We start from the raw sequence: 24,131 nt of genomic DNA, 5'->3' as shown, positions 1-24,131 counted from the left end.
CTCCCGGAGAGGAGAAACTGAGGCCCGCCACACAACAGCTTGTCTCCCCATTGTTGTGCATTCCCTCAGCACTTGGAGCAGTTTTACTTTGCGCTCCATTAATTTGCAAGTAGGCTGCTTAGTAAGTGTTCTTTTGTCTTTTTCTCCCTGGCGGTCCTGACTCCCTCACCCAACCAGGGCTCCCAGGGTCGAGAGTCGAGAGAGTCGGGCTGCCTCCCCCAACAGCCTCCTCAGCAGAGGCCCCGCCATTAGCACCCTGCATGGGAAGGCTGTGAGGTGCTCGACAGAGGGGCCTGCTGGGTGGTGCAAAATGCCGAGCTCTAGCAGACCAGGTGGTCAGGGGTGCCATGCTGTGGTTCTCCGGGTGGGAAACTGACCAGCCAGACCCGGAAGCGGTGGAGTGGAACCCCCGCCTCCAGGAGTCTCAGTTGGTGCCTGCCCGGCCCCGCCCCCTCCTCTCTGTCTGACAGTTCCCCCTATATGCGGGGTTAGTTATGTCTCTGGGGGTGCAAATGAGTCTTGCCCACCTTATATTCCTGGGGCAACCCAGACTGGACTCCTTCTCCTCCCTCAGAGGCCCTCCCACGGGCTTTAAGAAAGGACCAACCAAATACAAGGCTGCCAGGAGACCCACTAACCCACACCTACCTGCCTTCGGGGCTTTTTCAGGACTCAGAGCTGAGCCAGAGACGGGGTACCCATAGTCCAGGCTGATTTCAGGCCAGGATATTCAGAACAGGAACAATCTCACCCCATCTCCCGTGAAGCCTCCAACACATGGGACACTAACCACCACTCCACTTACTGCAAACCCAGTTCAGATGTCACCACCAGGCACCACATACATTTTCCCTTTGCAAATTTCAGGTTCAAGATTCAGTCGCCTTGAAGACAGAAGCCCCCTCCTTCCTCATTTGTCAGCTGGGGTCCTTGTGCGCACTGGTAGTCACTGGTATTTGGGGACAGCCTTAGGTCACCAGAGAGCTATGTCTACATGGTCAGAGGGCACCAAAGCAATCACTTCCAGGATTTATTTTTGCAACTTCTAGAGGAGATTAATTTTCTTAAACCTCAGTGTTCAATATGCCATCCCCACTCAGGTACTCACTCCCACCCTGCACCTCCCGACTCTTCCAGGGGAGAAAGGTATCAGCCCCATAGCTGGACACAGGGCTCCTTTTCTTTTTTCCTAGGCTGGGCTCTTCAAGGTCCACACAGAAGGCCCAATCTTGCCCCCAAAGCCTTCCTTTCCACCAAATCCCATCTTGATCTCAGAGTTGGCTGCTGCCCCTTTCCTCTGGACCAGACCTCCCCTCAAGATCACCTTGACCCTGTTCACACACTGCTGGGTCCCACCTGTAGCTCACCAGTGTGTGGGTCTCCCCCTTATCAAAACATAGGCTTTCTGAGACCAGGTCCCCAGATCTGCTCCTCCCTTGTCTCTATGTGGGGTGGATTCCAAAGACGTGACTATGTGCTGGATCCAAAAACCCAAAAGGCAGCCAGTGTGGTAGGAAGAGCCCAGCTTTGCAGCCATCTTCCTGGGTCACGCATGGCTCTGCCATTTCCTACTGAGTGACTGTAAGCAGATGATACACAACCTCTTTTTGCCTTCCTTTCCTCATCTGTAAAATAGGGATACCGTACTCACTTCATTGCACTGTTGTGAAGGTTAAATGAGATCATTCATTCATTCAACAAACACTGAACATCACTATGTGCCAGGAACTATGCTAGATGCTGTGCCAGGCAGAAAACAAAAGGAATTTACCCGCCTCCATGGGCTTCCCTGGTGACTCAGACGGTAAAGAATCCTCCTACATTGAAAGAGTCTTGGGTTCAATCCCTGGGTTGGGAAGATCCCCTGGAGAAGGGAACAGCTACCCACTCCAGTATTCTGGCCCGGAGAAATCCATGGACAGTGTACTCCATGGGGTCACAAAGAGTTGGACACGACTGAGTAACTTTAAAAACAAAAGTGTAGATGACGTTCTAGTGAAGCAGACAGATAACATACAGCTAGAAAAAGAATCTCAGATATTGGTAAGTGCTGTGAGTAAAAATAAGTCAGTGTAGCCGGGGAAGGAGTCCTGGTGGCTGTCATCTCAACGGGGTGGTCAGGGAGAGCATCTTTGAGGAGATGGCATTCAGGTAGGGACCTGGCTGAGAGAGGACTGGAATGTAACAAGTGTTTAATAAGGGTTCGATGCTAATTGTCATTTGTTTTGTGAGAATAAGAAAGTCCCCAAAGTGGGAAGAAGCCCCTGACCCACAGCCTTAGATGGAGTGCCACCAACCCCGTCCTTGTCCTACACAGCCCCAAGCCCATCCACAGCCTTCAGATGCCCCCTTCCAGGCTGGGCCCCCAGCGGGAGGGAGCGATCACCTCTTCACTTTTACCTGCACCAGACCTCCAGGCCTTTGCCTTTCCTCCCTGCCCCTAGAACCATTCCCTGCTCCTTGCCATCCTCCTAGACTTGCCCTCATCTTCAGGGATCTGCCTGCTTCTTCCCTCCTCCCCTCAGCCTCTCCTCCCAGCAGTCTCCCCGTCTTCATCATTCAATTTAACCCTCATTACTTAATAGAATCACTCCATCACTGTTATTATTGTATCTCCTCTGTGCTGTGCTGTGCTTAGTTGCTCAGTAGAGTCTGACTCTGTGACCCCATGGGCTGTGGCCTGCCAGCGTTCTCTGGTACATGGGGATTCTCCAGGCCAGAATACTGGAGTGGGTTGCCTTTCCCTTCCCCAGGGGTTCTTCCCAACCCAGGGATCGAACCCAGGTCTCCCTCCTTGCAGGCGGATTCTTTACTGTCTGAGCCACCAGGGAAGCCCAAGAATACTGCAGTGGGTAGCCTATCCCTTCTCCAGGGATCTTCCCGACCCAGGAATCAAACTGGGGTCTCCTGCATTGCAGGCGATTCTTTACCAGCTGAGCTACCAGGGAAGCCCTTACCATGGGATATCACTTGTCAATTAAAAGGAACCGAGTACGATAACACAACATGAATATATTATTAGTATGTTAAGCAAGAGCAGATATCTCTTTTAGAGACACAATCATGACTCCTGACTCTTTCTTTAGAGTCAGGACAAATATGTTCTCAGAACATCCCTCTGAGGGTGGCACGAAGGTTAATATTATTATTTTATAAATGGAGAAACTGAGGCATAGTGAGGTGGAGACTTGCCTCACTGCAGATACTTGAAAGGGGTATGCTGGGTCCAAGTCTAGTCTTCCCACCACAGTCCTCAGATGCTCTCTCTACCACTGGTCCTGTGCTGTGCACTAATAGAGTGCGTACACACACACACACACACACACACACACACACACACACACACACACCCCTAAGAAGCGCCAGCCCTGCCTTGTGCATCAGGACCTCCCTCCCAGCTCCTAGCACAGGGTCCTGAGCAGGGAGAGTCCATTAATTCCCACAAGATGATTCCAGCAGTCCTTTCAAGGAGAGTCAGAACAAACTAGGGCCCTTGCCCTGGGCCAGCAGGGCCCCCTCCCCTCCACCTCCACAATGGCCGCCGTCCTGGCCCCACTCACTTCTCCAGCATGGACATGACGATCGGGGGGAGCACCAGGATGGGCATGGGGAGGACCACTCGTGTCAGCGCTGTCTCCAGCAGGGCCTGAGGGGCAAGCAGAGGCTTGGTGAGCAGGGGCTTCTGGGGGTGGGACAGCTGCCTGGCAGCAAAACCCGCCCTGGAGCCCCTAGGTGTATGTACTGCTGCTAAGCACATCTGGCTGAACAGAATAATTCATGGAATTGCTCGCTAAGCTGTATTCCCGACAACAGAAAAAAGCTCTCCCTGTCTTCCCATCACAGATTCCCATCACCTGCCACGTGTGGGGGAGGGGTGGCAACACAGAGGCAGTCCCAGGAAGGGGCCTGCGCCCAGGGAGGTGCCTGAGTTGGGGAGGGGGGTGCTGCAGCTGAGAGGAAGCACATGGAGGACTCGAGATGCTCAGAAAAAAAAGTAGGTGCCGGAAGGATCAGAACAAACAGCTGGGACCTGCTGAGCTGCCTGAGGTTCCTTGTGCCCAGTGAGAAAGAGATTCTGGGACTGACTTTCTCTTTTGGGCCCTTAAAGACAAAGGTGTGGTGGCACTGCATCTCCTGGCTCTGGAGGAGAGTCTTTCTTAGCGACAAGAGGTCAACTTTGTAGTGGGAAAGGCTTCTGCCAAGTGTCTGCGGTCCCCCTAAGGGGTCTGCCTGGGGCCTGGCTCGGGGGTCCCCTCAGGATCCCCGGGCAGTGGCGGCTGTCGGGGCATAGCTCAGTGGCATCTCTGCATCCTGACGGTCACTGTGATGCAGGCTCCTGGCTCTCAGAGAAGGCTCAAGGAATGCTTGGAACACATGGGTCCCTGGAGTCTTTCTCCAGAATGGCAAGGGGCCAGCAGTATCAAGACAAGGGAAGCCCAGGGCTGCAGAAGAGTTGGGGGTCCCTGCTGTTTGGACCACGTGAAGGAGCTGTCACTATTGGCCACCCTCTCAGGAAGTCAGGAAAGAGTATAGGGCTGGATAGGAGGTTAGGGTCAGGTGGGAAGTTGAGGCTAAATCCCCTCTGATGAGGGGTGGGGGGCTGAATATTTCTCCCAGGAGCCTGGGTTCTTCATCAGCAGCTGCAGGAAGACCTGAGAGAGGGTCCCTCCAGTCTCCTGAACAGGTTTGAGGGTGGAGCCTGTGCAGGAAGCCGAGGATGTGGCTTGGACACCAGCAACCTCGAGCTCCTTGCCCCTCACAAGCCTTGCATGGACACTTAGTTTCCAGTGGGGTCAGAGGCCTATGGAGATGGCCTCGCTGACAGAGTGCAGCGGGGGCCCCACGTGGGAGCTGATTAGGGAGAGGGGCTGGAGCAGAGGGGACCAGCACTCGGAGGCTAGAGCAGGACATGATGCTAGTCGCCATTAGGATGAAGGCCAGAAAGCACAGGGAGATATATATACAGGCTGGAATTTTTTAAAAAAAATTATAATTGCTAGAATGGGTGAGGCTGGTAAAAAGTGAAAGAAGAGGGCCTCTTGAAACAAAATACTCTTCCCCAAACCATCTCCATGGCTTCCTGCAAGCCTGAAATCCCTTCGCCTTGGCCACACTCACTCCCTGGTGACATATCACCTGCAGAAGTGCCTGTTAGCACAGACCACAAATCATCCACTTCCACCTGTCCTCTTCTCACCCAGGGGGATATGAAGGCCCCAGGAGCAGGGCTCTAGGTCCTGGGGAAGGGAAAGAAAGCTCCTGGGGAGGGGGGCCCTCCTCTGCCCTCACCAATTAACAGGTCAGAGAAAGCAGGTCCTAAGGGGCTGGGATAAGAGATGGGGATGTTTCCCAGGGGTGAAGAGGTTGCTGCAGAGAAGCGAGGGTGGGGCTGGCGAGGGCCAGACCTAAGGCCTGTGGTTCACAGGGATGGGAGTTGCGGGGGAGGAGATGTGCTCAAGAGGAAAGGCAAGGGCACGGTGGACAGAAACCCCTGGGGAATAATCACGTCGAGGGAAAACTAACCAGAGCCTCCCCACCAGCCCCCTGAGCCCCCAGATGACCCACATGTCTGGCGGCGATCTTGGAGGAGCCCACGAGGTTGCCGTCACCATCCAAGACATCAATTCCCTCCTCCAGCTCCCCATACCGCATCAGAACCACGTTGCAGATATTGGCACTGGCTGGAGAGAGAGAAGGGAGCAGGAGTGAGGTGGGGGGAGATGGCATTCTACCTTGTGGAGAAGACCACTGGGCTCCACCTGCACCAGGCAACCAAGCTTCTGGATAAATGCTGGGGCTTCCCTGGTAGCTCAGCGGGTAAAGAATCCGCCTGCAATGCAGGAGACCCCAGTTCCATTCCTGGGTTGGGAGGATCCCCTGGAGAAGATCCTCTCTGGGTACCCACTCCAGTATTCATGGGCTTCCCTGATGGCTCAGCTGGTAAATCCGCCTGCAAGGAGGGAGGCCTGGGTTCGATCCTGGGTTGGGAAGATCCCCTGGAGGAGGGCATGGCAGCCCACTCCAGTATTCTTGCCTGGGAGAATTCCCATGGACAAAGGAGCCTGGTGGGCTACAGTCCACGGGGTCACAAAGACTCAACTGAGTGACTAAGCACAGAGCTGCTCCGACAGTGGGTGAAGGCATGGCTCTGCTGCCTATCAGCCTGGTGAAGGATGTGGGGCCCTTGGGAACCTGGAAAGCAAAGGTGGAAAATAAATAACCAGTGTGAGGGGGAAGGGGAAACTGTTCAGGGCTCAGAGAGCAGCCAGTTATCCAGAATGCTGCTTTCCTCTCCTCAGGGGCAGGCCCCACCAGCAGGCAAAGTGGATGCCCGTCCAGGAGGGCTCTGTGGCTTGAAGGCCAACCCCTACTGGTGCCGGATGCTCCACTGTCAGCTCCTCAGTCCCTTGGCTGCCTTTCTGGGCATCCTCTTAAAATGCCAGCTGCCCCCCACACTTAGCCCCTCGCTCCCCAGAGTGAATCAAGCTCGCAGAGACTTGCTTCCCTGACAGCAGGTGCCAGAGCAGGCAGGAACCTCAGTGCTCACCCAGCGCCTCCCCCTCATCATATGGATGGAAGATTGAGGCTCAGAGAGGGGGGTGACTTATCTGAGGTCACACAGCAAAGTGGGACAGAGCCAAAAGGCTACAGTGCCCCATCCTCTGGGTACCCAGGAGATGGCCGAGTTTGGGGTGGGGGCTAGAGGCACGCCTTCTACATGCTTGATTCAGATGGCTGGGCTTCCTCCTTTGGCCATGCCTCCGCATCTCAGCTGAGATCATGGGGACCCGGGCTGAGGGCATGGCTCCTGGCTCCTTACTTCGGCAGAGTGTGTCCAACTTTGGGGGGCCACCCATCAGCTGGCTTCTCTCCCCTGGGATTCACATGGCTGGGCCTGGGCCCAGGGCCGGGTGAGGGTGCTGACCTCGCCTGAACTCTTGTCCTGCTCCAGGATGGAAGTGGGGGGACTTGGGGATGGTGGGAGGGTGGGCAGTGGAGGGGGGTGACAAATGTGGAGCCCGCCTGCTTCACTCCTCCCCCAAAAGCGCCTTGCTGTGTTTAAAGTTTTAATTTTTGCTAATTAATGTCAATTAATTTTGTATAATGAGTGTTTAATTTTGGGGAGTGTGTGAGCCTGGGAGCGACTGCAGTTCTGGGCTGTGAACGCTGATTAGCATCAACACCTGCTGCTTCCTCGCTCCCTCCAGTGAGGGGGGGGGCGCCAGGGTTTGGGGAACTGGAGGGCGGCAGGGCCTAGTGGGCAGGTGGAGGAGGAGGAGGACCGCAGATGCTCCTGGTGCCCAAGCCAAGGCTAGGAGCAGAGCAGGCCAGGGCGCTTGCAGTTGGGGGCAGGGCCCTGCAGGTGAGGGGCTGCTCGAGGCTCTGAGGGTCTCTGAGCCTCTGTCTCCTGTTTCAATAAAGCGGGGAGGTGGAAAAAACAGAGGGGAAGACTGAGGAACTCTGCAGCCTTTGGAGAAGAAAAGCAGGAGACCCAGTACAGTTTTGAAACGTGTTTACAGCACATATGCCGTCTCCGAGTAGCTCTCGTGTTTCCACACGACACACAGTCACAGTGGGAGCCATGGGCAGACCTTGTCGGCTTCAGTCCCTGCTGTCTCCACAGCAGCCACACTCTCCTGTCTTAAACAGGGGCTCTCAACCGGGGCTGATTTTGTGAGGCATTTGGCAAAGCTGGAGACATTTTTGATGATCCCGATCTGGAGGGGCAGGGGTTGTTACTGGCATCCCTGGGTAGACCAGAGACTAAACATCCTACAATGCCCAGGACAGCTCCTGCAGCAAAGAATTATCCAGCCCAACATGTCAGTAGTGTTGATGCTGAAAAGCCCTTGTCTTAGACACACCCAGAGGCTGAGAGTCAGGCAGGTGAATCTGAGGTAAAGGAGGAGAGAATGGGAGCCTGGGTTTCAGGCCAGCTGGCCTTGGGTTCCAAGCCTGGCTCTGCATCTCCTGCTCCTCACCCTTAGAGGTGAGCTCCTGATAGTCCCAGGGCCCCCCTAGGGCTTAGGGTCCAGAAGGGCCCCAGAGAGGCCTGGGGTAGGGGCACCTGGCCTGTGTTAGTGACTTGCCCTCTAGTGGTGGCAGGGATGTACTGCAACCTATCACATCCTTGGGATAGCCAGGCCCTTAAGTACCAGGCAATGGCAACCCACTCCAGTTCTCTTGCCTGGAAAATCCCATAAACAGAGTAGCCTGGAAGGCTGCAGTCCATCGGGTCGCTGAGGGTCGGACACGACTGAGCAACTCCACTTTCCCTTTTCACTTTCCTGCACTGGAGAAGGAAATGGCAACCCACTCCAGTGTTCTTACCTGGAGAATCCCAGGGACGGGGGAGCCTGGTGGGCTGCCATCTATGGGGTCGCACAGAGGCAGACACGACTGAAGCGACTTAGCATTAAGTACCAGGAGACCCAAGAAAACCTTTGGAGATGATATTGGGGTTTTCTGCCCTGAAAGGCGTTAATCTCTGCCCTCTGAGAATACATTGTCCCTCCACCACCACCACCATTCCAGGAAAGGCAAGGCCACAGGAATGTGGTTCAGGAGAGGAGCAGCTACTTAAACTCACTGTGTGAACTCCGCTCCCTGCTGGCCTCCCAAGGGCAAAAATGGGGCTGCATTTAGTGTGTCTGTGAATTTCTGGGTGCTGGCTGAGCTTACGGGCTTGTCCAGGTCGGGGGAAGCCAGGGACAGCTGAGAAATGTCAAGCCTGACTGTGTGCGTGTGTGCGCGTCGACGCGCATGCTGGGGACAGACAAGAGAGAGCGTGGTTTTGGAGGCGATGGAGTTGTCCCAGGCTGCAGTGACATCTCACCTGCTTTCTGAAATGTCTGAATATGTGATGTGGCCTCAGAAGGATAGAGGAGGTCTTTGGTTCAAACACAAAGCCGCTTGAGATGAAAGATAAAGCATGAAAGGAAGTGAAAACCCAGCCTCCCTCCCTGTCTGGACCCTTTTGAGAATGACAATGTCCCCCTCTCATCTAAGCTGCAGCATGGAAAAGAGACAGAGAAATCCCTGGAAGCCACCTCAGAATGATGGCAATCCCAGGCTCCTCCCGGTGAACACCAACTTTCTTACTGTCAACTCAGACAGCACAGGCCCTGTGATCTCTTCCGTTGACTCTGTACAGTGGTTAGCCATTTATTGAGCACTTGCTGGATGCACCGGTTACCAGCCATCCCTACCTCTGAGCAATGAGAATGCCAGCCTGTGTCAGTGACTCCATTATCTCTTCCAGAGCTTTAAGTTCTACTGTAGTCCTTTCAAACCCTCCCAGGTCGCTCTCATCCCACTCCTGGAAAGTTCAGCTCCAGTGGTATTGTTACTGAGAGACTAAACAAATGAAAAGAGAGAGAGAGAGACCAACCGTGGGCTACGGGTCTTCTTTCTAGCATACCAGCAAGATCCATTATTGATAGTATCAGCAGGTTAATTAAGCAGTCTGTTAGTGATAATGTTAAGAAAGCTGGCACATTTTCAACTCAGATTGACACCATTCAAGACTCAGGCATAACTGATGTTGGAGCAGCGATGCTGGGAGATGTCAGTGGATGAGAGAGAAAGAGAGGGAGAGAAAGCGAGAGAGACTGCTTCATGCTGATGGCAAGCTCAGGGTCGAGGCCTGAGGAAAATATCCTCTTGACTACCGCAGATGTTCTCACATCAGACACACCACGATGCAAAAATCATGCAGATTGTGAACAGCTAATGAAGTGCCCATGCAAAAAGGACAGCGTGGGGAGGAAGACAGAGCATCAGACAGAAAGACAAATGTGCAAGAAGGTTCTCAAAAAGAAGACTACAGGGGAGCTTGCCCCTTGAACTAGCAGCAAAACAGAAGCATAGATCAATGGAGTTAACAGTCCCGAAAAACTCCTGGCTGTAGGGGAAAGGAATTTCTGTAAATGCGGTTGTATCAATTCACGGGGCAAGGGCCATTCAAAATATGGGGTGGAGCAGTGGGCTATTTCTCTGGGAAAATCAAACACCATAACTCCTCTGTTCTAAGAAGCATTTACTCATATTTTAACAGCACAAAAATCACAATGTGCCTTACAATGCCTGTGGCAGGGGAGACCTCGCTGGCTCTTCATCACAACTGCCTGCGCACGGGCGACCTCAGCCACGTCTAGAGGCACCTGTTCACGCAAGTGTCACCTCAGCTGCCCACAGCAATCCACACAGAATTTGAACTTAAACTTAGATTCCTAATTGTTGCCTGAAACATCTTTTTAAAACTTACACCATAATAGAGCACGGACATGGAAAGTTATTGTGCATGCGGAAGATCGCCTGCCAGACACCAGGCAATGCAATTAAAGGCAGCAGAAATTGCCAAACCATAGATAGCTCCCCTAAAGAAATGCTTGCCCATATGCACAAAGAGACATTTACAAGGATGTTAATTATAGCACTGTTTGTAACAGCAAATAATTAGAAACAGCCTAAATGTCCACCATTAGGGAACTCACACGGGGAGATCGCCAGAACAAACTTAAGTGAGCAGACTTGCTGAGTATGTACAGAGTGATTTACGGAACGGAAACCATATAACTGGTACACACACGTGTCTGCATAAATCCTTGGATAATGTTCTGGAAGGGTCACGCCTCACCAAGTGATCCTCTTGGGGAAGAGAACCAAATTTGAAAATCAGGGATATTGAAGGACTTCTACTTTTTACCCTAAATTTACCTAGACTGTTTGCATTTTTGCAAAGAGAATGTAACCAGGCTTTTCTTTTCTAAAAGTTTGAAAAGAAATGTCAAACTTCTTGAAGTAGATCAGAAAAATTTCAAACCCCAGCAGGGGTTGGTGTGACCTAGGCATGGGTCCTGTACTTAGGCATCTGTTTCAAAAACTTCCTAAAGCAGCTGATCAACTTTAAAAATATTTTTTTCCCTCAAGTAAAGAATAAAATGAAACCACTAGGATAACAAAGTAGGAGTTAAAAAAAAAAAACCTCAATAATCTTTTATGGGTTTTGAAATTTTCCTGTTAATTTAAAAGGGACTAAAAAGGATCAGAGAGGCAGAGATTACAAAAAGCACTGGTGGTCATGATGCTGAATTTAACAATCAATGCCCAAAACAGAACTGTAAAATGTGGAAAAGCCTGAGATTCAGACTCTGTGATATTGAAAAAGTGATTTGGATTGAATGTGTAGTATATACTTATTTATTCCTTCAAATGAAATATAGTCCTCTCCTCTTCGGAAAGATTGTTACATTAATGCCTCACAACTAAGGTATCTCAGAATTAAGAAACAAAGGCATTTGATACCTATTTATGAACCATATTATAAGAAATGGGAAACTTTAAAATATATTTATTATATATGACAAAGGGCTACTGATATGAGGGGTCTAATGGAGGGTCATGGTGACTGACTCCCCATAAGTAAGTATAATGTCCTTCCCTTGATCGAGGATGGGATGTGTGACCAACTTAGACAATGAGGGTGTCTGCAGGACTTCTGGGAAAGTCCTCCTCCCACTAAAAAAGAGGTGGTGGTCAGCAGAACCTCCTGTCCTCTGGACAGTGGTGGGTTTGGATATGCAGTTTGGAATTGCAGTTGCCATCTCACAACCATGAAGGGAGTAAGCCTGAAGATGAAGCCCCAGCAGAGCAAAGATAGGAAAGAATGGCCCTGATGCCTGAAGGGAGACTTGACCTCTATAAAGTCATCATTATTATTTAAGCCATTTGAGTTGAGGGTTTCTGTTACTTTCAGCCAAAAATGATCATGAAATACATAAAGAGCATTAACAATTATTAAGAAAAAGATATAGTGATTAACAGACTCAAAGACTGAACTTTAGGTTACCGGGGTGGGAGCAGGGTGGGGGGAGAACAGATTTGGAGTTCGGGATTGACATATACACACTACTAATAATTAAAACAGATGACCAACAGGGACCCACTGTATGGCACAGGGAACTCTGCTCAATATTCTGTAATAACCTAAATGGGAAAAGAACTAGAAAAAGAACAGATATGTGTATAAATATAACAGAATCACTATGGTATATATCTGAAACTAACACAACATTGTCAATCAACCATAGTCCAATATAAGGTAAAAATTTAAGTGAAAAATACAATGATCAAACTCACTGAAAAATATTCAAGTAAAAATTCATAAAAGAAATATTTTTAAATATTTTAAAATTCAATGAATGTGAACTTACTAATTGTCAAAGACTGATTTTTGAATCTAAGAAAAAAATTAACCTGCAAGAGTTCTTCATCTTTGGGTGTAAGCAAAAAATAAGGGAGTCTGACTCATTGGTTTAATGGTTTACAAATAGCTTGGGCTTGTTTTCTCACTTTGTTGATGGTGTCTTCGGTCATGCAGTTTAACATACACACGTGTTTGTGTATGCTCAGTCGTGTCTGACTCTTTCTGGCCTCATGGACTAGAGCCCACCTGGTTCCTCTGTCCATGGAATTTCCCAGGCAAGAATACTGCAGTGGTTTGTCATTTCCCATTCCAGGGGATCTTCCTGACCCAGGGATCAAACCTCTGTTTCTTGTGTCTCCTGAACTGGCAGGCGGACTCTTCACCACTACACCACCTGGGAAGCCCTTTAACATACAATATATCGTCATATACGTTGTCATATAAGCAATGCTTTCCTCTCTGGTATATACTTTTTGTATTACCAAGAAACTCTATCCCTAGTCCAAAAATGTTCATCTACATTTCCTTCTAGAAGCTTTAACATTTTACTGTACACATTTAGGTCTTCAATCTGTCTGGAATTTGTTGGACTGCGAGGAGATCAAACCAGTCAATACTAAAGGAAATCCATCCTTAATATTCATTGGAAGGACTGATGCTGAAGCTGAAGCTCCAGTACTTTGGATACCTCATATAACAAGCTGACTCACTGGAAAAGACCCTAATGTTGGGAAAGATTGAGGCAAAAGGAGGAAGGTGTGGCAGAGGATGAGATGGTTAGGTAGCATCACCAACTCAACGGACATTAATTTGAGCAAACTCTGGGAGACAGTGAAGGACAGGGGAGCCTGGCATGCTGCAGTCCATGGGATCCCAAAGAACAGACAAGACTTAGCAACTGAACAATAAATGAAAAGAAATCTCCTTCTCTCTCTTCTATTTGGAAAACCACATGCCCAGTGAAGTTAAGAAAAGATTCTCAACCATACTGGGAATTAGAAAGTGCAAATTAAAATGAGAAAGATCCATTTCAGATGGATGAAACTTAGTTTTAAAAATTGATAATAGCAAATGCTGAAGAAGATTTAGGGAAACAAAAATCACCCTTGCAAGCAGAGTAAAAGCCAGTCTGCTCATTTGGTGCAGGTGGAGATGGCCTTGCTCCTGGGAAGAAAAGTTATGACCAACCTAGTTCAGTTTAGTTCAGTCGCTCAGTCATGTCCAAATCTTTGCGACCCCATGGACCACAGCATGCCAGGCCTCCTGTCCATCACCAACTCCCAGAGTTTGCCCAAACTCATGTCCATCAAGTCTGTGATGCCATACAACTATCTCATCCTCTGTTGTCCCCTTCTCCTCCTGCCTTCAACTTCCCAGCATCAGGGTCTTTTCCAGTGAGTCAGCTCTTTGCATCAGGTGGTCAAAGTATTGGAGTTTCAGCTTCAACATCAGTCCTTCCAATGAACACTCAGGACTGATCTCCTTTAGGTTGGACTGGTTGGACCTTCTTGCAATCCAAGGGACTCTCAAGAGCCTTCTCCAACACCACAGTTCAAAAGCATCAATTCTTTGGTGCTCAGCTTTCTTTATAGTCCAACTCTCACATCCATACATGACCACTGGAAAAAACATAGCCTTGACCAAGTGGACCTTTGTTGGCAAAGTAATGTCTCTGCTTTTTAATATGCTGTCTAGGTTGGTCATAACTTTCCTTCCAAGGAGTAAGCGTCTTTTAATTCCATGGCTGCAGTCACCATCTGCAGTGATTTTGGAGACCAGAAAGATAAAGTCAGCCACTGTTTCTACTGTTTATCTATTTGCCATGAAGTGATGGGACCGGATGCCATGATCTTAGTTTTCTGAATGTTGAGCTTTAAGCCAACTTTTTCACTCTCCTCTTTCACTTTCATCAAGACAGTCTTTAGTTCTTCTTCACTTTCTACCATAAGGGTGGTGTCATCTGCATATCTGAGGTTATTGATATTTCTCCCGGCAATCTTGATTCCACCTTGTACTTCATCCAGCCCAGCGTTTCTCATGATGTATCTGAATATAAGTTAAATAAGCAGGGTGACAATATACAGCCTTGACGTACTCCTTTTCCTATTTGGAACCAGTCTGTTGTTCCATGTCCAGTTCTAACTGTTGCTTCCTGACCTGCATACAAGTTTCTCCTGTATAGCAAGTCAGGTGGTCTGGTATTCCCATCTCTTTCAGAATTTTCCACAGTTCATTGTGATCCACACAGTCAAAGGCTTTGGTATAGTCAATAAAGCAGAAATAGATATTTTTCTGGAATTCTCTTGCTTTGTCGATGATCCAACAGATGTTGGCAATTTGATCTCTGGTTCTTCTCCCTTTTCTAAAACCAGCTTGAACATCTGGAAGTTCACGGTTCATGTATTGCTGAAGCCTGGCTTATAGAATTTTGAGCATTACTTTGCTAGCGTGTGAGATGAGTGCAATTGTGCAGTAGTTTGAGCATTCTTTGGCATTGTCTTTCTTTGGGACTGGAATGAAAACTGACCTTTTCCAGTCCTGTGGCCATTGCTGAGTTTTCTAAATTTCCTGGCGTATTGAGTGCAGCACTTTCACAGCATCATCTTTTAGGATTTGAAACAGCTCAACTGGAGTTCCATCACCTCACTAGCTTTGTTCATAGTGGTGCTTCCTTAGGCCCACCTGACTTCACATTCCAGGATGTCTGGCTCTAGGTGAGTGAGCACACCATCATGATTATCCAGGTCATAAAGATCTTTTTTGTACAGTTCTTCTGTGTATTCTTGCCACCTCTTCTTAATATCTTCTGCGTCTGTTAGGTCTATACCATTTCTGCCCTTTATTGAGCCCATCTTTGCATGGAATGTTCCCTTGGTATCTCTAATTTTCTTGAAGAGATCTCTAGTCTTTCCCATTCTATTATTTTCCTCTATTTCTTTGCACTGATCACTGAGAAAGGCTTTCTTATCTCTCCTTGCTATTCTTTTGGAACTCTGCATTCAAATGGGTATATCTTTCCTTCTCTCCTTTGATCTTTGATTCTCTTCTTTTCACAGCTATTTGTAAGGCCTCCCCAGACAGCCATTTTGCTTTTTTGCATTTCTTTTTATTGGGGATGGTCTTGATCCCTGTTTCCTGTACCATGTCATGAACCTCCAGATCCATAGTTCATCAGGCACTCTATCTATCAGATCTAGGCCCTTAAATCTATTTCTCAATTCCACTGTATAATCATAAGGGATTTGATTTAGGTCATACCTGAATGGTCTAGTGGTTTTCCCCACTTTCTTCAATTTAAGTCTGAATTTGCCAATAAGGAGTTCATGATCTGAGCCACAGTCAGCTCCTGGTCTTGTTTTTGCTGACTGTATAGAGCTTCTCCATCTCTGGCTGCAAAGAATATAATCAGTCTGATTTCGGTGTTGGCCATCTGGTGATGTCCACGTGTAGAGTCTTCTCTAGTGTTGTTGGAAGAGGGTGTTTGCTATGACCAGTGTGTTCTCTTGGCAGAACTCTATTAGCCTTTCCCCTGCTTCATTCTGTATTCCAAGGCCAAATTTGCCTGTTACTCCAGGTGTTTCTTGACTTCCTACTTTTGCATTCCAGCCCCCTATAATGAAAAGGACATTGGGTATTAGTTCTAGAAGGTCTTGTAGGTTTTCATAGAACTGTTCAACTTCAGCTTCTTCAGTGTTACTGGTCGGGGCATAGACTTGGATTACTGTGATACTGAATGGTTTGCCTTGGAAACAAACAGAGATCATGCTGTCATTTTTGAGATTGCATCCAAGTACTGCATTTTGGACTCTTTTCTTGACCATGATGGCTACTCCATTTCTTTTAAGTGATCCCTGCCCACAGTAGTAGATATAATGGTCATCTGAGTTAAATTCACCCATTCCAGTCCATTTTAGTTCGCTGATTCCTAGAATGTCGACGTTCACTCTTGCCATCTCCTGTTTGACCACTTCCAATTTGCCTTGATTCATGGACCTAACCTTCCAGGTTCCTATGCAAGATTGCTCTTTACAGCATTGGACCTTGCTTCTATCACCAGTCACATCCACAACTGGGTGTTGTTTTTGCTTTGGCTCAATCCCTTCATCCTTGCTGGAGTTATTTCTCCACTGGTCTCCAGTAGCATATTGGGCACCTACCGACCTGGGGAGTTCATCTTTTATTATCCTATCATTTTGCCTTTTCATACTGTTCATGGGGTTCTCAAGGCAAGAACACTGAAGTGGTTTGCCATTCCCTTCTCCAGTGCACCACATTCTGTCAGACCTCTCCACCATGACCTGACCATCTTGGCATGCCCTATATGGCATGGCTTAGTTTCATTGAGTTAGACAAGGCTGTGGTCCATGTGATCAGCTTGGCTAGTTTTCTGTGACCAACCTAGACAGCATATTAAAAAGCAGAGACACTACTTTGCTGACAAAGGTCTGTCTAGTAAAAGCTATGGTTTTTCCTGTAATCATGTATGGATGTGAGAGATGGACTTTAAAAAAAGCTGAGAGCCAAAGAATTGATGCTTTTGAACTGTGGTGTTGAAGAAGACTTGTGAGAGTCCCTTGGACTGCAAAGAGATTAAACTAGTCAATTCTAAAGGAGATCAGTCCTGAATATTCTTTGGAACGACTGATGCTGAAGCTGAAACTCCAATACTTTGGCCATCTGATGTGAAGAACTGACTCATTGGAAAAGACCCTGATGCTGGGAAAGATTGAAGGCAGGAGGAGAAGGGGACAACAGAGGATGAGATGGTTTGATGGCATCACCAACTCAATGGACATGAGTTTGAGCAAGCTCCGTGAGTTGGTGGTGGACCGGGAAACCTGGCGTGCTACAGTTCCTAGGGTCGCAGAGCTGGACGTGACTGAGTGACTGAAGTGAACTGAACTAGGAGACAGGCATTACCTCTGATGTGATCATTCCACTTCTCTGTACTGACCCTCGAGTGCTGATTCTCAGTACTGGCTGCACAACTGAACCAAATCGGAGGTAGGACCCAGATGTCTGCATCTCTTTTTAAAGCTCCCAAGGTGGTTGTTTGAAAACCTCTGGCCTGGAGAAGCTCCTACTTGTGTGCATACGGACACGTGTGTAAGGCTGTCTGGTGCAGTGCTGCATATAATAGTGAGAAACTGCAAACAGCCTAGATGTTCCCAATTAGTCTTTAGAAGCTGAGATCAATGCATATGTATTAACATGGATAAATCTCAAAACCACAATGAAGAGCAAGTTTAAAATGACATGTTCAGCACAACATAATGTAAACTTCACATGTAAACAATACAATTTCTGGTTTATGACACAGACACATAAGATACAATATAAAAACACAAATGGGGAAGGTGTAAGTCAATAGCCTTCCTCAAGAGAGAGGAAAACAGAATTAAAAAGGCAGAGGGCGGAGAAAACTTTGGGTGCATCTAATATTTTATTCTCTATTTCCTATACTATTCCATGTGTTGAAATAATAGATCACAATCTTTTAAAATGCCACAGATGAATCATTGTGACTATTAAAAGGATAAGTTGGAATTTTATGACTGTCATGGAAAGACATCCAAAATTGATTGTGAAGTTAAAAAGAAATTTATGAACAGTACGCACAGTATGGGCTCACTTATATTAAATATATATTTATATTGGCTTGTTTATAGTATATACATATAATAAACAGGCAGAGATTCCTATACTTTGAGATATTTATTTGAATTTGGAGGGATATATACCAAACTTATCTCTGAGGAGAGAAGTGAAATTGTTTAACTTATATAACAATCAAGTATTATCAGAAAAAAAAGAACAATTTTTATTAAAACAGAACCCAAAACACTCTAGTGGAAACCAGGAGACTTGAGCATAAAGCTCTCCAGACTCCACTTCTTCTCTCTCTTCTTATTCTGTAGGTAACAAGTGCATAGAGTAAACAATCCAAATCACGAAAAAAGAGTGAATAATAAAAAGTAAGTCTCCTTCCAGCCCCTGACCTTCAGTTTACTCCCCTCCCCTTAGGCAGCCACTGTAGCCAGATTCTCATGTCCCTGCCAGACATGGTCTATTCACAAGCAGACATGTATGTATTGATACATCATTACCTTATGTCTACACACACACTTGAATCGCACCAGACCGTACAGCCTTTGTCTTCGGAGGAGCAGTTATCAGATGGGAATGTGTTCCCTAATACCTGCTTGATTCCGTGATGTCCCTCACCATTCTGCCTGCGAGGCTGGGCTGTATGGCACATGCGCGTACACGCGGGCATGCTTCAGTCGCTTCAGTCGCGTCTGACTTTTAGCGACCCCGTGGACTGCAGCCCGCCAGCCTCCCCTGTCCATGGGAGTCTCCAGGCAAGAATGCTGGAGTGGGTTGCCATGACGTCCTCCAGGGGACCTTCCCAACCCAGGGATCGAACCCGGGTCTCTTCCGTCTCCTGCACTGCAGGCGGATTCTTTTCCACTGAGCCACCAGGGAAGCCCTGTGGCACACATTTCCTTCTAAATAGCTTGAGAATTTAGGGAGAATTTCACAGCCCATACTGAAGCGTCACAAACTCAGGACTAGGAATTTCTGGGTTGAAAAATCAGCCTGTAAACATAGGTATAGGCTGACTCTCTGAAGTTTGGGATCTCCTAACAAAAGACTCCTGCTGACACATTCATTTTCTGAAAAGCACCCTTTTATCACAGCTCCTCCCCAGCTGAAGGTTGTTCAATGAGCCCCCATTAATCATAAACAAAAGCTTGAACTCTCAGCTAGTATTCAGGGCCCCCAAATGCCCTTTCCCTGCCTGGCCCACCCCACCCAGGCCCCCTCCTCTCACATTCCTAACCCTTCCTCCTCTGTCTTGGGCTTCCCCACCTCTTCTACGTCTGGTCTTCTCTGCCTTCTGGATTTCAGAAATTAGAAGATAACTGAATTGCAAGGTCACTCGTTCAACAAGCACTCTCTAAGCATCTACTGTACGCCAGGTCCTAGGCAATCTGCCCACAACAGGTGACTTGGTCACACATAAGTGCCTCTCTCAGATTTTTGTACCAAGCTGATACTCAGGTGCTTCTCTATCTCAGGAGTCAGGCGGCTCATTCCTCCAATAGACTGTCGGTTTTTCAGGAGATCCTGCTACTCTTTTTGTCTCCACTCCCAGTGCTCTTCTGCCTGTGTGGGATCTAGAACCAAAGAGACAGCCTTGTTCTGGCCACTGTCTCTAATCTGCAGCTGAAGCCGGGCAGCCTCATCAGAGCCACACACCACATGTCTGTGTCTGTATGTTAGTCTCACAGTCATGTCCAGCTCTTTAAGACCCCATAGACTGTAGCCCATCAGGCTCCTCTGTCCATGGGATTCTCCCAGCAGGAATATTGGGGTGGGTTGCCATTTCCTTCTCCAGGGGACTTTCCTGACCCAGGGATCAAACCAGGGTCTCCCTCATTGCAGGCAGATGCTTTACCGTCTGAGTTACTGCTGCTGCTGCTAAGTCACTTCAGTCGTGTCCAACTCTGTGTGACCCCATAGACAGCAGCCCACCAGGCTCCCCCGTCCCTGGGATTCTCCAGGCAAGAACACTGGAGTGGGTTGCCATTTCCTTCTCCAATGCATGAAAGTGAAAAATGAGTTACTAGGGAAGCCCAACACACCACTTGGGTGGACCTATTTCGGGCATACAGTCCACAAAATCCCCAGTCGTTATCCTAAGTACTCCAACCAAATCAAGTTCAGCACCTTCAAACTTGTGCAGCTGCATTTTTTGAATAGCTAGCCTTGCATCAAACCTTGTGAGATCTTTCTGGATCCTGGTAGGTGGCTCAGTGATAAAGAATTTGCCTGCCAGCGCAGGAGATGCAGAAGCCCTGGGTGTGGTCCCTGGGTTGAGAAGATCGCCTGGAGGAGGAAATGGCAACCCACTCCAGCATTCTTGCCTGGAGAATCCTATGGATAGAGGGGCCTGGTGGGCTACAGTTCATGGGGTCTCAAAGAGTTTAACATGACTGAATGACTGAACACGCACACACACCCTTGCCCGTGAGTTCATAATCATTGCCAAGTTGCTATCTCCATTCCTTGTGTGTGACCCACTGACCTCCTCTAACCAAGGCAGTTATAAAATAAGTGAGGGGACAAGACTGAAGGCAGAGCCCTAGAATACACCACTGGGAGACTCCCCTCTGCTTGACTCGGGCCCACTGGCCCTGTCCTCTTGGGGCCTGACACACACCAGGGCCCCATGCCAGTTCCAGGGCCCTGATTCTGGCACCCAGCCTGGCCCACCTCCCCACCCAGATCCAACCAAGAAAGGCTGAAGAATGTGCCCAGGGCGACCGAGTCATCCACCCTAGGCCTGCCAACTGAGCGAATGACAGTGACCGCAAAAACTTGCATGAGAAAACATTAAAAAAAAAAACAATTAAAAAAAACACACCACAATAAATTCTAAGCAGCCACAATGCGGCTACCAATGTCATCTAAGGTGACACAATGTGGTCACCAATGTCATCAGGGTGGGGTTTCACTTCTGGGTGCCCAATTTCAAGCCATTTTTACTAAAACGTTCATCTGCTCACTGTACAAACCCACACAGAACGCTAGGTGCCGAGCAAAGAGCGGGGCTGGGGGTTGGTGATGAATGAGATCTAGTCCCCGTCTTGGAGAGCTCACAGTCTGATGAGGAAGGCAGACTCAAAAGCAAAATTAGTAGTTCCAGGACAGACAGAGGCACACACAGGGTGCTGCGGTGTAACCCTGACTGGGGCTCCCAGGGAGGACTTCCTGGAGAAGGTGATGTCAGAAGTGAGAAATGAAGGCCTGGCAGTCAAGAGAAGGCAGAGAGTGGGAAGAGCAAGCGCTCCAGTCAAACAGGGCCTTGTGCAGAGGCCTGGGGCCAGACAGAAGGGGAGCCACAAGATTCACCACAGTGCGACAGGGCTCGAGCAAGGCCAGGGGCCACGTCCAAAAGGTGACTCAAGGGCCTTGAGGCTGCCTAAGGTCTGTGGATGCCACTTCAAGTATCACTGACCCAGACAGAGGGAGGGTAAGTCACAAGGCCCAGGACACAGTGGACACAGGAGCACCCTGCCATTTTCCAACGACAGGGATACAGGAGACGACGCCTAGGGAGGACCGTCGCGGCTTGGGCACACTGCCAGGGCCACGTCCTGGTGAAGCAAGAGGGTGGACTGAGCATCAGGAGGCGAGCGGTAAAACGAAGGGGGAATCAATGACAGGAAGACCCGTGGTCTGGGGCGAAGGGAAGCATAGAGACGGGGGTGGAGGTGGGGCACTCTGGGTATGAATCAACAGAAGACCTCCCCCAAAGGCTGCCCAGACACCCCGAGCAGCAGACTCCCTGCGGAACACAGAGACTTCTTCACGGCAGTGAAATAAGCTGTGACATTTAATGTAAGGGACTGCTGCCAACAGCACACGACGAAGTCACTTTCCACAAAGGGATAATTGAGGCTCCATGCAGGAGGGCTATTCCCTGTGCCAGGAGCTGACCGGCTAGTACTGAGGCTCAGGCCTCCCCCATCGGGGGCTCAGGCCCAGATGGGGCCCTTAGCACACGACACTGCCTGTCCGCTGCTCCATGTGGATGTAGCCAGGCAGCCTGGGGGTGACCTTTAGAGCCCCCTACCCTGCCCCACACCACATCCACAGAGCCAGGCACAGAGGTGCGCCACCAGGTGACACCCGGGGCTCCCCTTCCCAGCTCCAGGCCACAGGCCCTGCCATGCCCACTTCTCACCAGGTGTGTCTATGCCTCTTTCCTGGTGTCCCATCATGGAACTGGCACCTGCCTCTGACCCTGCCTGCCACTCCTCCAGCCTCCCATCCCAAGGACTCACAGGAAGGCTGTTTGTGGAGCCCGCCTCCCCTGGAATGGACTCTGCTCATGGAGACTGGTGGCTGGACCTGGGGGCGGGGGTATTTTTCCGACGCCTCCTCGATTGACCTTTAATTACACTGTTTGCCCAGCTCCCCAAACCATTAACTTCCACCTCACAGCAACTGCACATCAATTAATGGAGGGCCTGCTCTGAGCTCGAGCTCCTCAACACAATTAAGCGTGACAGTCCACAAATAAGAAAGAACTGAAGAATTAATTAAGGTCTAAACAAATTAATTACCAGTCCCCAATCAATTCCAATGCCAGCACACATGCTCCTGGGCTCACCGGCTTTCCTAACATCTCCACATATAAATAGAAACTGAGATTTCCCACATGATTGCTGTTCTAGACCAGGGCATGGCGAGGCTCTGAAACCACCTTGAGGGAGAGAATTGGCTGCAGTGAGCATCCTTGGGGCTTCCCACATACTCAGCACACACACACACACACACATTAGTTGCACACACGTGTGCACAGCCCTAGCTGAAAAACGAGGGGAGAACTGGTGGATTGCTCCTGGTGGCAGAGTGCTCCTGGTGGTGCAGTGTCTGGGGCCTGGCACACCCAGGGAAGGCCTGTGGTGACTGTCACAGAGGCCCCCACGGGAAGGGGCTGAAGCAGGGTCTGGCCTGATGCCAGAGAGGGGTGGGAGCAGCAGGAATCAGGCGTCCTGTGCCCAGAGTCTCGAACCTCTCTCCTGGGCAGCAGTGGGGCACCTCCCGGACTTCAAGCTGGATCAGGACAGGGCAAAGCAGTGGAAAGAAGCAGCTGACCCCAAGAGCTTCCTTGCTCCCAGAGCCTGAGTCCCCAGCCCACCCAGGGGAGAGGGAGGAGGGGTGTGGCCACTGAGCACAGGACACAGGGGCCCTCTCAGGACCCTCTCTCACCCTGAATGGGAGACCCTCCGCTGGCTCCACCCTCCCGCCCCCACCCTGGCAATCGGCTTGATTTGATCACTTTCACGTGCCTCAACCTGCTCCCCATGTGCACTGAGGGCTCCATGAGTTCTGTCTCTCCATTAGTCCAGGGGTCCAGAGGACCAACAAGCCCTGAGCAGACTTCTCAGCAGCCTTGACGGTGGCCAGCCGAGAGGTGGACGCCTGGAGGGCCTAGGCCCCGCCAGTGTGCAGTGAGGCAGACAGGTACTCTGTCTGGCTGGAGGCCCCAGAGGATAAGGTGCTGGAGGCCAAGTGCAGGACTATTCAGTGGCCTGAGGGGACCAGGGGGCTTTTAAGCCCCTGGGGGGTAAGGTGCATGCCCATTTACCCTGAACACTACTGTGTCTGTCTCGGCTAGGGGAGTCAGCAAATGCCATTGTAGGTGGGCCTAGGATAGGCACTGGAGGCCAGAGAGATGGAAGCTCACATGTTGGGGAGGAGAGAAGGGGCAGGGTGTGGAGGGCAGGCACACAGCCAGGACTGGACCACAGTGTGAGGAAGCAGGCAGAAAGGGCCCATTGCTATTGGGATCCTGGTGAGCTAGGACCATCAGGGCTGCAGACCTCACCATAAGCACCCCGTGCAACTGGCTAGGGACACGCAAGACTGCAAGACCCTCTGTGACAGCCTTACCAGGCTCCTCCCCAGCAATAAGATAGGAGAGAAATCAGCTGGAGCCAAAAGAGGGACAGGTCAGAAAGCCTCGAAAGGGGTCAAACCTGAAAGCAGGGGCCCTCCTCCTGAGGGAGCCCCCAGAGAGGTTAAGACCACTTCCAAGGTCACACAGCAAGATAGTTGGCTGAGCAAGGCTGCAATGGGTCCCGGTAGAGTCCTTATCTAAAGTCTGGCTCAAGGACAGATTAAATCTTGGCTGAGACCAAGATCCAGTCCAATGCAGCTGAGAGCTGCCCCCTCCTCAGGCTGCATCTGACCCCCCAGCTCAGGACAGCAAGGAACACAGGTTCTGCCGCTGTGTTCACTCAATTAGGCCCCTTAACAAAGTCAGATCTAAAGAGTTATTCCATTAATGGCCCACACCAGAAATAGCTGAGAGTTCATTAAAAGTGTGGAGTTGCTATAGCAATTA

General features: G+C 49.5%; 1 protein-coding gene across 2 annotated transcripts in view; it reads right to left on the bottom strand.

The window, feature by feature from the left end:
• SFXN5 (sideroflexin 5) overlaps window positions 1-24,131 on the bottom strand; it is a 128,203-nt gene that overhangs the window by 22,757 nt on the left and 81,315 nt on the right. For both annotated transcript variants that reach the window (XM_013967507.2, XM_013967506.2), the window contains exons 11-12: window positions 5,566-5,681; window positions 3,561-3,646 (exon numbers count right to left, since the gene is read on the bottom strand). In XM_013967507.2, the coding sequence (XP_013822961.2) occupies window positions 3,561-3,646; window positions 5,566-5,681 (202 nt within the window). The remainder of the gene's footprint in view (window positions 1-3,560; window positions 3,647-5,565; window positions 5,682-24,131) is intronic.

Source organism: Capra hircus, chromosome 11, assembly GCF_001704415.2.
Source record: "Capra hircus breed San Clemente chromosome 11, ASM170441v1, whole genome shotgun sequence".
NCBI classification, from domain to species: Eukaryota; Metazoa; Chordata; class Mammalia; order Artiodactyla; family Bovidae; genus Capra; species Capra hircus.
Note: the sequence above shows the minus strand (reverse complement) of the source record. Positions and strands in the feature narration are given on the sequence as shown.